The following is a 15992-nucleotide window of genomic DNA, read 5'->3' as shown; positions in this document are numbered from 1 at the left end:
TGGAATGTCCCACCCCACACTGCAGCCCACTTGGCCTTTTGTGTCCACACCAGTCCCTCAGCCTTCAGCATCGGTGTTTCTGCATTCTCAGGGATGCTGGGTGGAGGGGTCCGAGGGGAAGTAGAGGATTCTCCATAGGGTCCAAGACAGTAATAAACAACCAACTGTAGATGGCTAGCAACAAAGTTTGCTGTAAGCGTCCGGAAGTGTTAAATCCAGCGGGTAGTCATAGCCATTAAAATAAATAAGTTTTTGCCTGATGCTAGAAGGATAAATCTGGTGCCTGGCAAGCATTGGAGGGCTTCCTAAGTTTGGGTGCCCCATCTGAAAAGGTCCTGTTCCTCTGTACCGCCCGCTTCAGGCAGAAGAGGGGCTTGGCTGACAGCCCTGATAGTTGGGTAGAAGAGAAACCATGCAGATACTAAAAACTAAGATCAGTATGGTAAGGTAGGACAACGGTGCAGCAGTTAGCAGTTCTCTTTTGTGTTGGTGTTGTGACGGTTTTGCTTGTGCAACACAGGCACTTGTACTGTCATGATCATGTCCAACAGTACACTTTTTGCTTAATTATAGTGAAGCATTTGCATTAAAGGAAAGCGGGACTCTACCTTTCCCCAGAAAACATTACATTTCTGTCCTCTGCTCCTCTCCCGCTGAAACTTTCTTACTCTGCATTGGTTGGTAAAGCGAAGAGGCAACCGAGCTGGCATCTTACAGTCCTGACCCACAATAGGCTGGACGTGCCCTGTGGGCCAGTCGCTGCTGCATCCCCCTTAGTTTAGGCAATTGACTCAGACGTGTTGCCTGCAGAGCACTTTCATGCGCGCATGTCTTGACTTTCCCCCTCCTTAGGTCCCAAGCCTCTGTGAAGATCTTCTTTCTTCAGTTGACCAGCCTTTAAAGATTGCTCGTGACAAGGTGGTGGGGAAGGACTACCTCCTGTGTGACTACAACAGAGATGGAGACTCATACAGGTGAGTGGCTGTCCCTCCGTCTGTGCAGGACAACACGCCTGTGTGTGGAATGTGGATTTCCTCGCTCGTCCTGGCAGTCAGTTTGCACGTTTGGCTTTTGAGTGTTTGGTCCCTGAGCTCAGTTTGCAAAGGAAGGGTTTTTTTGGGGGAGGGGGGGTTTATGGGCTTATCAGTGAGCGGATCTGGGAACTGTCTGCCTTTGGCCCTGTTCAGGGAGCCAAAGACAGCCCCCCCCCCCCGCTATAAGCCTCCAAGGCCTCTTGACTTTCTCCGCAGGTTCTTATCCTCGCTTTTGATCACTTTCCTTAAATGGAATCCTTATGGGGGGAAGTTGGTGCCAGCAGCTCAGTTTGAAAACCTGTTAGTTTGAAAAAGAAACGATTCTCTGGTGTAGGGGAAGTTAGGAGCCCAGCTCTCGAAACCCAAGCGGGCCTGTCCATCTGTCTTTCTTCAAAACAGCCTCCCATTTAAGCCCTTAAATGTGTTTTGAGTGCTTGTCTGCTATAAAAACAGTTTTTGGGGGCAATGTTATGAATTTCTTGTGGATAAAATTACTGCTGCAACTAGCATTCTGTCTCCTTTAAAAAAAGGGGGGGGAGAATTGGAGGGGAAGGACATGTTCTGCTATAGCCAGAACAGCTTTAAGTTATGGTTGCGTTGCTCTGAAATTCCATTCCCTGTGCTGCAGAAGAGATCTGCTAACCACAATTAAATCAAGCCCACCTTGTTAAAGAGCCGGCAGGGTGTGTGTGTGTGTGTGCACGCGCAGAACCTCGAACCCTCGCTCAGTGGTTACCAGCTCCAGACTTGGGCAGCTGGTGTTTAAAGTGGCAGGAAAAACTGTTTAGATGTACGTTGTAATGCGTTTTGCCCTAGTCCACCTTCCCACATCCCACTAATGATACAAGACCCTTTTGTGGCACAGCTACGCCTTCCTCGTTTTTTAAAAAAAGGTTGCTGGCTTAAAGGTAATTCCCGCTAGCTGCATTTCTTCTCTTCCCTCCCTTGCAGGTCACCATGGAGTAACAAATACGACCCCCCTCTGGAAGACGGTGCCATGCCGTCCGCTCGCCTGCGGAAGCTGGAGGTGGAAGCGAACAATGCCTTTGACCAGTACAGAGACTTGTACGTTGGCACATGTTCTCTCATGCTCTCTTTCGGTTGTTGTTTTTTTGTGGGGGGTGGGAGAAGGGTGTCTGTTTCTCCTTCAGCTGAGAGAAGGCCCATACTGCCCTTGTACAGATCTATGGTGAGACCACACTTGGAATACTGTGTACTGTTCTGGTCACCACACCTCAAAAAGGATATTGCAGAGCTTGAGAAGGTGCAGAAAAGAGCAACCAAAATGACTGGGGGGGGGGGGCTCGAGCAACTGCCCTATGGGCAGCGATTAAAATGCTTAGGGCTGTTTAGCTTGGAAGGAAGGCGGCGGAGGGGAGACATGATAGAGGTCTATAAAATTATGCATGGTTTGGAGAGAGTGGACAGGGAGAAAAGCTTCTCCCTCTCTCATAATAATACCAGAACGTGGGGTCATCTGCTGAAGCTGGAGGATGAGAGATTCAAAACTGATAAAAGGAAGTATTTCTTCGCACAACACATAGTTAAATTGTGGAACTCCCTGCCCCAGGATGTGGTGATGGCTGCCATGTTCATGGAGGATAGGGCTATCCATGGCTGCTAGTAAAAATGGATACTAGTCATGATGCATGCCTATTCTCTCCAGATCCGAGGAGCATGCCTATTATATTAGGTGCTGTGGAGCATGGGCAGGACAATGCTGCTGCAGTTGTCTTGTTTGTGGGCTTCCTAGAGGCACCTGGTTGGCCATTGTGTGAACAGACTGCTGGACTTGATGGGCCTGGGTCTGATCCAGTGTGGCTTCTCTTCTGTTCTTCTGTTCATTAACTCTTTTAAATACCTTAGAGCCCCCGTGTGTTAGTGGGTGAAGATGTACCTCTTCCTTTGCTTTTGTCAAGCCCACCTTTTATTTTTGCAGCTTGCTTTTGGTAGAAGGATGTGGCTGGGTTTTTTTTCCTGTCGAAGGAATTGGCTTTCGCTCTTCCTAGCATAGTGCTTTGGGCTCCCCCCCAGTTATGGAATTGCAGATGGACTTAGCTAAAATTCAAACCAGCCTTAAGCTACAGGAAGCAACCTGCTGCCACAGGTTTGGAATGTCTTAGAATAACAAGCGTTTACTCTTCAGCAAGCCGCGGTCAAAGGCAGTTTCCTCAGGTTTCATCTTCCAGTTCAGCAGCCCTGGTTTAAAGTGGATGCTTTCTGTGTGGGGGGAGGTGAAATTGGGATGTGGGGTTCGGGAGTCTGTTTTCCCCCCACACGCAGCCCCCCCTGTGTCCCATCCTCTGTTAAGAGGCACTGTGCACGGACATGCATGATTCTCATCATGGTAAAGGTGGTTGTGAATGAACCTTCATCTTTAGAGGCAGGATATCATAGTGTGTTGGTGTAGTCACTTTGGAGAATCAGATGCAGGGGAGATAATGGGGGAGGGCTGTCCCCTTCCTCTCTTGCTTCTGTGTGAACAGACTGCTGGACTTGATGGACCTTGGTTTGATCCAGCAGGGCCTTACTTATGTTAAAGTAACTCTGAGTTAGGAGAAACTGTCCACTCCTGTGAAAGAGGAGTTTGAACTGCTTACCTTCCTAGTACCTCCTTAGTGGCTGAGCTCTGAACATATGCTTGTCTGGGCCTGAGCTGCTTTGCCGTGGGCAGAATCGGTGGGTCCGTCCTGGAGTGTCCCTCTCTGCAGGGCTCCTCCTGCGGTTTCGCGGAGCAGGTGCTGTGTGGGTCTGGGTGTGTGTTCGTGTGCTCAGCCGCCTGGCAACTGGGATATCTAAACATCCTGCTGGTTAGAGGATGTTGTAAGTGGTGCTTGAAAAAGCATCCCAAAAATAGTTCTGTGCTGTTCTGTTTATGCCAGAGGGGTAACAGGCATGTTACTAAGAGCAACCACAAATGAACATTTTAAAATGCACAAGCAGAACGTGTGTTCTGGAGGTCAGGAGAGGGGAGCAGGATGCAAACGGGAATTCCAGATGGCTGAATTTTTTTGTGTGTGTTTCCCTAAGCTGTTAATCTTGTGGGTTCCGTGGCTGGGCTCGTACATTGGCTTGGTTCGTAGCTCGAGAGCTGCTTTTTAGTGGTGGTGCTCCGTATTTTTTTAGCGGCCTTTCATGCTGTTCTGGGTATCCCCCCCCCCCGCATAACTTGCTGCAGTTTTTGTGGCCAGGGCCCCCTCAGATTGGACCCAGATGCAGTGGTCCTGCGTCCCAGCGCTAAATGAAGATGGGTTCTCTTGTCTTACTTTCCCCTCCTGGCCCAGTCGTTCTGCCTAGATCTTTGTGACCCCTGCTTTGCAGCCTGTGGGGTTATTCTCCTCCAGAAACAGGGGGGCTTTGCAAAGAGTCTAAATTATGCCCCTCGCCTTTTAAAACCGCTGCAAACGTCTGACATTTGCACTGAGCTGGGAATTCCAGGCAATATTTCAAATACATAGTTCAAAGCTGCCGCCCTCCTTAGACCTGTATTGCTTTTTATCAGGATCCCAGGATTGGAAGGGCTCGATCCGTCCACCTGTCCCATTTTTATCTCACCCTTCCTCACAGGAGCTCAGGAGAAGACACCATCTTCAAGTACTTGAAGGGCTGTCACATAGAGGAGGGTGCCGAGTTGTTTTCTGTTGCCCCAGAAGGTCGGACCAGAACCAACGGGTTGAAATTAAATCAAAAGAGTTTCCGTCTAGACATTAGGAAGAATTTTCTAACAATTAGAGCGGTTCCTCAATGGAACAGGCTTCCTTGGGAGGTGGTGAGCTCTCCTTCCCTGGAGGTTTTTAAGCAGAGGCCAGATGGCCATCTGTCAGCAGTTCTGATTCTATAACCTTAAGCAGATGATGAGAGGGAGGGCATCTTGGCCACCTTCTGGGCATGGAGTAGGGGTCACTGTGTGTGTGTGTGTGGGGGGGGGAGGTAGTTGTGGATTTCCTGCATTGTGCAGGGGGTTGGACTAGATGACCCTGGTGGTCCCTTCCAACTATGATTCTGTGAATCTTCCGTCTTTCATCTTGTCCTATTGACCCTGTTGTGTCAGTCAGGCTGAGAGAGAGAGCATACGCGACTGGGCCCGGGTTACCCATTGAGTCACTTGGCTCAGTAGATTTGCTCCCAGATTCCCCCAGTCCAACACTATAACCACTATGCAACACTGTCTCTCATCTCCCCTGGGATAGTCTTGAAGACGTGTGCCTTAGGGAAGCTGTCTCATGCTCCCTTGACTCAAATGCTTTCTAGGTCCCTTGCTGTTGCCACTTCTGCCTTTTGGAGTGCATTAACCACATGTTCCATTTCTACCTGGCAACACCTGGCCACAAAGCGGTGGCCAGAAAATCCATCCAGAGCCGAAAGGGAGATCTCAGAGATGCAGCTTCCCATTACGTAGCTGCTGATCAGCTTTGGATAGTATTGGGCGTGTGTGTGTGTGTGTGGGGGGGGTAGTCTTGATGCTTCTAGTAATATCTGAATCCTGAATCTGCCCTTTGTATTCCCTTCCCTGGGGGCTGACTGCCTCTCCTTACCGGCTAAGCCGCCCAGCTGCTGACCAGATGTGCTGTCTAAGTGTAGCTGGCATGGAGATGTGCGTACCTAACTCGATTGGTATGTTTGCTTGAGGGACTCTTGCACCTGTGTGCGTGCTGGAAGGAATGTGTCTAATACCTGTGTTGAACCCACAGGTATTGTTTGGGGACAGGCTGTGGTGAGGCACAGCTGGACCAAAGGCAGCTACACTACTCCCTTCCTTTCCATTCAAGCAGTTGCCATCTTTAGAGTTTTGCACAGCCCCACTCAGGGCTCTGCACATGTGTGTTGCAGTTTCTTTGGAAAACAACATGTGACATGGGGCAGATAACATGCTTCCTTACAATCCAAGGCTGTGAGATAGATGGATATGTGTTGATTTGACCTGGAATCCTGGAAGTCTGAGAGAGCCAGCTCAGTGAAATTTCCAGTGGGCATAGCATTGTTGTCCTGTGTTCAACTCATTGGACTTGGGGCTGTGGCTTAGTGGCAGAGCATCTGCTTGGCATGCAGAAGGTCCCAGGTTCGATCCCTGGCATCTCCAGTTTAAACAGATGGGGTTGTAGGCAGGGTTGCCAACCTCCAGGAGAAGCTTAGAGATCTGGAATTACAACAGACAGAACACAGGGATCAGTTACCCTGGAGAAAGTGGCTGCTTTGGAGGGTGTACTCCATGGCATTATATCTGCTGAGGTCCCTTCCCTCTCCAAACCCTGCTCTCCCCAAATCTCCAGGAGTTTCCCAGCTCAGAGTTGGCAACCCTAGAAGTAGATTATGTGAAAGACTTCTGCCTGAGACAACTGCTGCCGGTTTGAGTGGACAATACAGACCTTGATGGACTAATGGTCTAATTTAGTATAAGGCAGGTGTAAGTGTTCATATCCCCCTTCACACGTGCAGGTTGCTGCCGTAGGATGTCCTGATGCCCACTGAATCGAGACAGCTTTAAAGGAAGGGGGTGGAGAAAGTGACGAACTGTGGAGCCAACAGTTCCTAGTGGCCGTGCTGGCTAAATGGAATGTCCTTGTCCAGAGGTAGAGAGTCACCTGCTGGTTGCCTGGAGCAGCGAGCTTTGACTTCAGTGCCCTGCTTGTAGGCTTTCCAGGGATATCTCTTTGACCACTCCTTGGTCACGTCTGCAAGGGCCAATCTTACATTCTTGCGAGTAAAGTTTTGAGAGTAAGCCCTGTGGTGGACCTCGTGCAAAAGAAGAGAAAGTGTGAACCTTTGAGTATCTGCCTGGCCTGTTACAAAATTTGGCTGGGTACGGATTTTGCTTTTTAAAAAAAAAGCAATACACTTACAGTTCTGGTCACACTTTGTGGGTAGGCAGTTGCTGTTTTCCAGCCGTGCCTCTTCACTTGGCAGGCCCGAGGATGGCTCCCCACGGGCTAAGCTGAGGTCTGCCCGGACCTGGTTTTTGGGAGAAAAGAACCGTTGAGTCTTCCAACTCCGGCAACATCCTGACTTCAGCCGGCCATGCCTTCAAACTGCAGAACAGGACTTGGCTGCTTTCCCCCGCTCTCTGCCTCTCCGCCCCGCATACTCGCAGCCCCAGCTACGGCTAACTTTAAACTGGCTTCAAATAGCATGTTAGTATTTAAAACAACATTAATACTAGATTTGATTCATTAAAGGTACAAAGGCGCGCTCGAGTGTTTCCATGTGTGAGTTTGTTAGTTCTGGCGGGAAGGTCCCTCTGATGGCTCTCTGTGGTTTCGGACAACATTTTAGCACGTTCTTAAAAATATGCCCGCAAAAACCTTTATGTAAAATCTCATAAACGTGTAGCGCATAAAAATTAGAGCTTTTTTTTCACCCGTTTCATGTCATTAGGATCAAAGTACAGAAGGTAAGAGTAATTTTTTAAAAAGCCCTGGCTTTGGCCCCTTCTTCTAATTAATGTCTAGTGCTCTAAGCGAGCTGGTAAAACGTGTAATTGGAGTTGTGTGGGCAGAGGGGGAAGATACTTTACACAGTTTCACAAACTTCTGACAGCAGAGATCTCCCCACCCCCAGAGAAGCTCACTGCCTGTGTTCCCTGCAATCAGGGAAGCACTCTTAGATCAAAAGAGGCAAGCCAAGAGCAGTGATTCATGCAGAGATGCAGTGGGCACCTTAGTTTGCGCTTTGTGTGTGTCTGTATCAGCAGTCTTCTGATCCAACTACATCCGTTATAGATAGTGGAATCTCCCACCTTCCTTCAGAGTCTGATTGGAAGGAAGTGATGCCAGAACAGTGATTCGTACAGAGATGCAATGTGCAGTCTCCTCTAAGAGTGGGTACATCAGACTGCAGGAGCTTTTCTGCTGTTCCTTGGAGTGTGCTGTCTGCCTCAGTCTGAGCCTTTCATGAAATGGGAGGGGCTGTGGCTCAGTGGCAGAGCATCTGCTGGGCATGCAGGAAGTCCCAGGTTCAATCCCCAGCATATCCAGCTAAAAGATCTGACAGTAAGTGATGTGAAAGGCTTCGACCTGAGACCCTGGAGAGCTGCTGCCAGTCTGAGCAGACAAGACTAACTTGATGGGCCAAGGGGCTGATTCAGTATAGGGCAACTTTACGTGTTATTCAAAATGCGAGTTTTGCCATGGGGCAGTCTTGGGCCAGCTTCCCGTTCTTCAGTATCTTGTTTTATTGTGCTGTAGGGGAGGCTTGGTCATGGTTAGAGCTTGGGGCAACTGGAGCCTGCCCGTAAGCCTGGAGAGGGTGTTTTCTTCATTCAGCTCAAGGGTCCCTGAGGCTGGTGGCTGAAGGTTAGCCCCCAAAGTGATGCAAGTAGGAAGTTGTGCTCTTTTGAACAGGTAGGGGCAGAAGGCCATGCTCCCAGTTTTCATTTGGGCCAGTCCAGAAGTTTCCAGGGTTTTTTTTTTTTTCCTGGGGGGGGAAGGTTGGTAGTGTTGCCATGTGCACCCGAAGAGAGCCCTGAGCCCCCGCAGTAGCTCTCTAGGGTAGGTCCCACTCAAGCCCTGACTTTCTAGCAGCAGTGAATGTAAGAGTTCAGAACTGACTTTGACCAATGCAACTTCACGCTAACCTGAACAAGGTGGTTTTGTTCAATACAGGCAAACTGGGTTCTTTCCTTCGGTCCACAGGAAAGGGTCGAAAGGTAAACCGTAATGAGCTGGATCAGCCACAGCTACCCAAAATGGACTTACAGGAGGGCTGAAAGGCTCTGATTTTTGTATCTTTAACTGGCTCAGGTCACATGCTCTGTTTTCCACATGGGTTTGCATCCAAAGGTATGCCAACCTGCCTCAGGTGTGCGGGGCTTTAATGGCCAAAACCATCTGAGTCCCACATACTGGCAGGACTATATGCCAGCCTGAGTGCTACTCACGCCACACCTCGCTTGCTGGATTACCATCACTATGGGCAGGTGAGCTGGGCATGGCAAGGAATAGGGACTTTTTCGCTGGCTGGCTCCGAACTGTGGAACCGCCTGCCAGCGAAAGTTTGAAAAGGTTCCTTCTCACATGAACACACATGAACACATGAAGCTGCCTTATACTGACTCAGACCCTTGGTCCATCAAAGTCAGTATTGTCTGCTCAGACCGGCAGCGGCTCTCCAGGGTCTCAGGCGGGAGGTCTTTAACATCACCTAATTGCCTAGTCCCTTTAACTGGAGATTCCGGGGATTGAATCTGGGACCTTCTGTGTGCCAAGCAGATGCTCTACTGCTGAGCTACGGCCCTTGCCCCAGCTGGCATTTGGTTGATATTAGGTTCTCTGGGCTGTTTTTTAATCTCGAGAAACGAGTGGTGCTCTTGATTTCGTGGTCAGAGCCTAGAGCTTTCAGGAAAGCTTTTAAGGGAGCATTTGGCTCATTTGCTTTGTTCTGCGCTCTCTGACCACGAGAGCTTAAGTGGGGTTCATAAACCGAAGGAGTTTGAACTCCTTTCCCCTCGCCCTTTTCCAAGATATTAGCTTTGTTTGGGTTCGGAATGGTGGCTGGGTGCGTGCCCTCTACCTACTCCTCCTAGGACAAGGGGTCTATCAGTGTCGGAGGATCCGGGCCCTGCTGTTCCTTGCTGTCAGTGCTGCATGTGTTAGAATTTGTGTGTTGGAAGGGACCCTCTGAAGCCTCTCCAGGGGATGGGGGGGTCAGCAGTGTGGGGCTCAGCTCCACGTGTGTGCCTGAGTTTTAAAGATCCAAGGCAGAAAAAAAATGGTTTGCAGGAGTGTTGGACACGCTCACTGCTGACTCTGCAGGCACCCAGGGAATCTCTGGGCCTGGGATTATTTTCCCAGGTCTAAACTTGGAGCTCAGTGGGTGTTTCTAGAGAGGGCTGTCAAGACATTCCACTGCGCTCACGCTCATGGCCCCGGAGACCCAAGGGGGGCGGCAGATTCACTGGTCTGTTCATGATGGGCCTTTCTTTAAGAGTCTCTTCAGCTTGCAGAGGCTAAATCCCAGCAGCTGTTTTGCCCTCCTGCCCCGTTAATGATCACAGACTGGTGCAAATCAAGTTTCAGGAGGGCTCCAGAACGTGGCCGACTACAGAGCTGCTTTGCCTTCTGCAAGCCAGACACACCGCGGCCTCTTCCATCAGCGCTTTTTGGGTAGTGTTTGTGGTCGTGTGTGTGTGTATGTGAGGGAGAGAGAACTTGTGGCCATGGTGTAAACTAGGTCAGCAGAAGAGCAGGTGTGGGGCAGCTCTGTCTGCTAAGCAGCCTTACAAAAAGTGTCTTTTGCACCGCCTGGAGAAACGGTGTTTGCAGTCAGAGTTTTGCTCTCCATCCGGCGCACGTTAACGCCGCAGCAGGCCGCCAGGTGCAGGAACATTTAAGCCCAGGCATGGGACTCCGTTTCTGCAAACGCTGGGCTTTTGGCTGGTTCGCAGTCTGCAATAAATCAAAATATCACGTCTTCGCAGAAGGAAGAGGGCTGAACCAGCCCAGTACCTCTGTTCCCTTTAGTCTTAATTAGGCAACCTTTCTGGAAACAACAAAAAAAGAATGAGTCCGCCAGCCTCGCTCTGTAGCCGTGGTTGAGGGAAGGGGAGCTTGGGAGGGACCGAGCTATAAAACACAGTTTTAGGTTTCAGCCGGATTTCTAGCGCGCTCCTTTAATAGCTTGTTGCCATTAATTGGAGTCAGTGGGGTTGTGCAACTTTTGGTGTGGAATTCTGCAGCTCGTGTAGAGGGAATTTTCTTTGGAGAGCTTTTTTCAGATGTGCGGTGGGGTCGCTGCAGCTTTCTCCCACTCTGCCTTGTTCAACCTGGGGTGAGTTTTAAGCCAAACGCATTTTCGGAGAAGAATGAGAAGAGACCTGACCAGACCGTGTGGGCATCATGCCCTGCCTCTTCCCTCCTGCCCTCCCCCCCCCACCGAAAATGCCGCAAACAGGTGAATCTGCCCAGGTCAGCATTGCGTTGTTGACTGGCAGCAACTCTCCAGGGCCACGGGCAGAGAAAGTTGCTTGCAGATTCCTGAGATCCTTTGAACTCCCAGGTTGGCATGTCAGGATGCAAAGTTGACTCTTCACTCCTGAGGCCCGTCCCGTCAGGAGGACGGGGGAGGTTCCGGAAACAGGCCTCCGAAATAGCCACTGCTGCCTGGTTGCCCCAGGCTGAAATGGCTTAATGTTGCACCTGTGCCATCCAGAAAAAGCTACATTCTGGAACCTGTGTACATCACACAGAATATTTTCTGGGGGGGTGGGGTGGAAATGTGCATGCCCCTTTTCCTGCAAAGGTTTGAAAAGTGGCTTACAGTTGAAGTACAGCAGGAAACCATCAAAGTTATCAATACTAATCAATTAAGTCAGCAGTTAATGGAATATAACAGACCAGTTGAACACACACATGAAGCTGCCTTATACTGAATCAGACCCTTGGCCTTCCCTTTAACTGGAGATGCCACTGGGGATTGAACCTGCTTCTGCATGCCAAGCAGATGCGCTACCACTGAGCCACAGCCCCTCCCCATTAATTAATGAATTTGATTAAAACCTCCTGTGCTCTGCTTTCCCACAAATGGGGTCAAGGCAAAACAGCACAAACACCCAAAGTTAACAAAGGGGCCAAAAACAGAGAGCGTCCTGACAAAGTGGATTCGTTGGAAGATGGGCTACAAAAGTTCAGGAGAGCAGGGACCCCCTGGCTGCCTTGGCAGAGAGCTCCTTTGTCAGACGACCTTCCTGTGGGCAGAACTGGGGCACGACTTCTGTGTGTCCCTTTGTCTCCAGTGGGTGCCCATCTGACCTCAGAGGGCAGGGCCTCAATCCCGTGTGTTTGTGGTTGCCCTGGTCCCAGGCCATTTGGGAACTAAGCGCCCCTTCTCTTCTGTTTCAGCAGGGGTAGCCGTTAAACCACATCTTTGGGCCCATGAAGAACAGAATATTTCTCTGTTTTAAAAGAAAAAGGAAGCTGCGTTTCTGGGAAGGGAATTTCACCATTCAGAATCTCTCTGTGCATTCCTGCAAGACTGCTGTTCAATGCTTATTCTGCTTGAGGGTTGGGTGGGATGCACTTAGAAAACCATTGATGGGGTGAATGTCCGTCCTCCCCTTCTCCTAACAAGATGGAATCTTCTCTTTTTGGCTGCAGGTATTTCGAAGGAGGTGTTTCCTCTGTCTACCTCTGGGATCTGGATCACGGATTTGCAGGCGTGATCCTAATTAAGAAAGCTGGCGATGGATCAAAGAAGATTAAGGGGTGCTGGGATTCCATCCACGTGGTGGAAGTTCAGGTACAATCAGGCCTGGGGGGGGGGGGCGGCGGCGGGCGGCGGTTCCCGCGCAGGGAGGGGATTCCCCCCCAACTCCTGGTTGAGTTCCGGGCAGCTAATGAGCACAGGTGCTCTAGCGAACAATGCAATATTGTGTTGGGCCCGTAAACTCTCTCTTCCCCCCCAACTGCCTCCTGTTAATTTTAGAAAGCTCCCTGGAGCACTTTGGAAAAAGATAAGTCAGACCAGTAACCGAAAAGTTCCCCCAAAGGCCTGAAAAATTATGGTCTTTTCTGGCGGGCGGCTTTTTATAATTTTCCTCTTGCAGATCCGTCTGCCTAATTAGGTAGTAAAAACAAGGTGGTGCAGACGTGGGGTTGGTAGTGCTCTGCATGTGCATTGGGTGCTTGTCCTTCGGGGGGGGGGTTGCTGTGCCCAGCCCTGATGGGGCACAGAAACCCCCCCCCCCCCAGCAAACAGGCTCTGGAGTGGCAGTACTCTTAAATGGCTTCCCTTCCCCACCATCAGATAGCGGCTCAAGGTGACTAACAAATGCAGGTGTAAAGTCCACTGCCGAAATATGAAAACATTATAAATGCAAAGACATTAATAAAAAAGCCGCCCAGAGTCCATCTCCGCCATCCTCTGAATGAGCATCCTCAGTTACCCTCCAGGATTGTGTGGGAATCCTCCCGACCCCCCCCCCTCCAGTCCCTCCCTGCTTCTCTCTCATCCTCCGTTACCTTGGGGTTGTGATTATAAAATGGGGGTAGGGAAGAGCCCCTTAGATGCTGCCCTTGGAGGAAGGATGGTGGACTGCAGAAGCTATGAATATTTTGCTCTGTGGCGACTGCATAATCTGCTTCAGGGCTGCCCTGCCCTCTGGTAGTCCCCCCCATCCATTTATTAACAGCTTCAGCATTAAGGGGATGTTCAAGGACTGGGAGCCCCGTCCGCTCTTTCTGGAGGCCCTCTTTCCCAACCGTTATGCGGCATGGGGGGAAGCAGGATGACCAGTAGGATTGGCTGGAGTGGGGGGCACAGAGAGGCAGTGGCCCAGCCTGTGGCCCCCACCCCCGGCGACCCCTGTGCGAGAAGCCCTCCTTGGAGAACCAGTCCATTAAACTTATTTGGTGCAACCTCCTTCCTTCTTTTCAGGAGAAGTCCAGTGGCCGCACTGCCCATTACAAGCTGACCTCCACAGTCATGCTGTGGCTGCAGACGAACAAAACCGGTTCCGGCACGATGAATCTCGGAGGCAGCCTCACCAGACAGGTACGGGAACGCTGCCCTGCTGGGGTACAGTCTGTGTGCCCCTCTCAGATTGCGTCTGGACTCCAGGGCCTCCTTAACAAAATTTGGAAGGCCCTCGCCCCTGTTTCTTTTGTGCCTGCATCGAAATGTTACACTGTAATGGGAAGAGGAGGCATCTCTGCTTCCTTCCTAACGGGGACCCTCCCTCCCTCCTTTCCCTTCCCCCTTCAGATGGAGAAAGACGAGACCGTGAGTGACTCCTCGCCCCACATAGCCAACATCGGCCGCTTGGTAGAGGTGAGTGGGCCTTCGACTCCATGGCCCGTGCATCGTGAGAACATCTGAAGGTTCTGGGTCAGAGGGCCAGTCTAGCCTCCTCTTTCCCACTCTGGCCGGCAGATGGCCTGGAAGGCCCCCCCAGGAACTGCACAGAGGCCAAAGCCTTCCCCATTGACTCCCCCCCCTCCCGCCCGGCGACTGGGATTCAGTGAAGAGATCCCATTGAGCGTCTGGGGCACAAGGAGGGCCCCCGCCACAGGCTGGCTTTAAATGGGACGAGTGTGTCAGAATCCCCTCTAAAGCCCTCCCGTGGGGTGCGGCCTTCTTGATTCCCAGGTTTCTGTCCTCCCTCATTGCTGGTCACCAGCTAGGAGTTCCCTCACTCTGCCAGGTTGTGATGTGAGAAACGGAGCCCTTTCCAGTGGCCGCACCTGCCAGCATGGAACCAGCTTCCCACCCTGTCTCTTTATTTGCTTCGTTTATTGCCCTCCTCCCCTCTCATTGATGGCAGCCATATGCTCCTGGGGTTCCACTAGGGTTGTTGTATCCGATTTATTTTCGTAGCAAGTTTTTGTCGTGGGGGGATTGGCAGGATGCGCCCCCCCCATCCCTTGCAGCTTCTCTTTGAGGTCGGTTAGAGAACGGCCGGCCCAAGACTACTCGGCTGCGCAGCTGAGCAGAGACTCGAACCCAGATCTCCTCAAATGAGGGCTGTGCGTCACTGTTTCTCACACTGGCTCTCCTGCCCTGTACGTTGTTGGGGCCGCAGCATGTGAGACTACCTGAAACACGCCGGTGTGTTGGATCTCTTGAGTGGTGTTGGTCCATGTGGAATGGGGCACCTGCCTCTGTTGAAAAAAGAAAAAATCCAACTCAGTCCCCTGGGTCTGATGCAGCTGCCCGACTCCATGGGCGGCCTGCCCCTTTAAAAGGTTTCTTCATCTCTTTTCGAAGGGATGGGCACCCTGGTGGGAGAGTGCTTGATTTTGTATCCTGGCGTGGTTAGGTAAAGGTGGTCCCCTGTGCAAGGACAGGGTCATTCCTGACCCATGAAGGTGACGTCACATCCCAATGTTTACTAGGCAATCTATGTTTATGGGGTGGTTTGCCAGTGCCTTCCCCAGTCATCTTCCCTTTATCCCCAGCAAGCTGGGTCCTCATTTTACCGACCTTGGAAGGATGGGAGGCTGAGTCAACCTTGAGCCGGCTACCTGAAACCGATTTCCGTTGGGATGGAACTCAGGTCGTGAGCAGAGCTTTCGACTGCAGTACTGCAGCTTACCACTCTGTGCCATGGGGCTTTGTCCAGGCATGATTATGCTTGGTTCAGCCCGAGGCGACAGTAAAATTCAGAGCAGCTTAAGGGTCTCATATAGGGCTGATCCAAAACCTCCGTGTACGTCCCACTGCCCCTCCCCCTCTGTGCGCGTTGTTTGGATTCCAGAAGCAGTCTGCAGGGCACTGACAGCCTGCGGTGGCGTGGAACATCTTGCAAAGAGCCGCTGAACTGGGCGGGCCTCAGTCTGACCCAGCAAGGCTCTGCCGAGATCGTGAGTCAGGAGGGCAGGATCCCCAAACACAAATGTCACAAGCCATTGAGTCTGCATGCAGTTAGAAGCTTGAAGCCCATTGGTGGGGAGTGGGGATTCTACTTGGGGCTGTCTTTAGGGAAATACTTTTTGGCTTTTGCTAAGCGGACTTGTGTGTGTGTGTGTGTTATGGGTGCATGCTGTCCTCTTGTGGTAGAGACGAGAAGCTTCCACCTGTAAACTCGGCACTTGGACTTGTCTGCTAAGAGGTCTCCCCTGCCACTGAACCTTCTTACGCTTTTGCTGTCCCCCCTCACTCTCATTTTTAATAAGGCTGTAAGCTCCCTGGGCCAGTTCTGCTAGGCTTGCTCTGCATCTTACAGCTTAACCTTCCTCACAGGGTGTTTGTTGTGGGGAGGTGAAGAGAAGGTGATCGTAAGCCGGTTTGAGTCTCCTTTAAGTGGTAGAGAAAGTCGGCATATAAATATCAATTTCTTCTTCCTGGGGAGAAGGCTCAATGCGCAGTCCCCCAATTTGCATGTTGCCCTGTGCGCAGTTGGCAGCCATCCACACATGTGGAGCGTTTGTGGGGTCCCTTCGCCATCTGGAGCTGGCTGTCTCCTTCGTCCTTGCTTAGCTGCATCTGTCCCCACCCACTAGCTCTGTAGTCACTGGGGATGTGGGGGGA

General features: G+C 51.1%; 1 protein-coding gene across 2 annotated transcripts in view; it reads left to right on the top strand.

The window, feature by feature from the left end:
• The window catches only part of CAPZB (capping actin protein of muscle Z-line subunit beta), a 55141-nt gene that overhangs the window by 35387 nt on the left and 3762 nt on the right, over positions 1-15992 (top strand). For both annotated transcript variants that reach the window (XM_056864942.1, XM_056864941.1), the window contains exons 3-7: positions 853-974; positions 1986-2099; positions 12122-12263; positions 13401-13517; positions 13728-13793. In XM_056864942.1, the coding sequence (XP_056720920.1) occupies positions 853-974; positions 1986-2099; positions 12122-12263; positions 13401-13517; positions 13728-13793 (561 nt within the window). The remainder of the gene's footprint in view (positions 1-852; positions 975-1985; positions 2100-12121; positions 12264-13400; positions 13518-13727; positions 13794-15992) is intronic.

This window comes from Euleptes europaea, chromosome 19 (genome assembly GCF_029931775.1).
Source record: "Euleptes europaea isolate rEulEur1 chromosome 19, rEulEur1.hap1, whole genome shotgun sequence".
Classification (NCBI taxonomy): Eukaryota; Metazoa; Chordata; class Lepidosauria; order Squamata; family Sphaerodactylidae; genus Euleptes; species Euleptes europaea.
The sequence above is the reverse complement of the archived record's forward strand: the minus strand, read 5'-3'. Positions and strand labels throughout refer to the sequence as shown.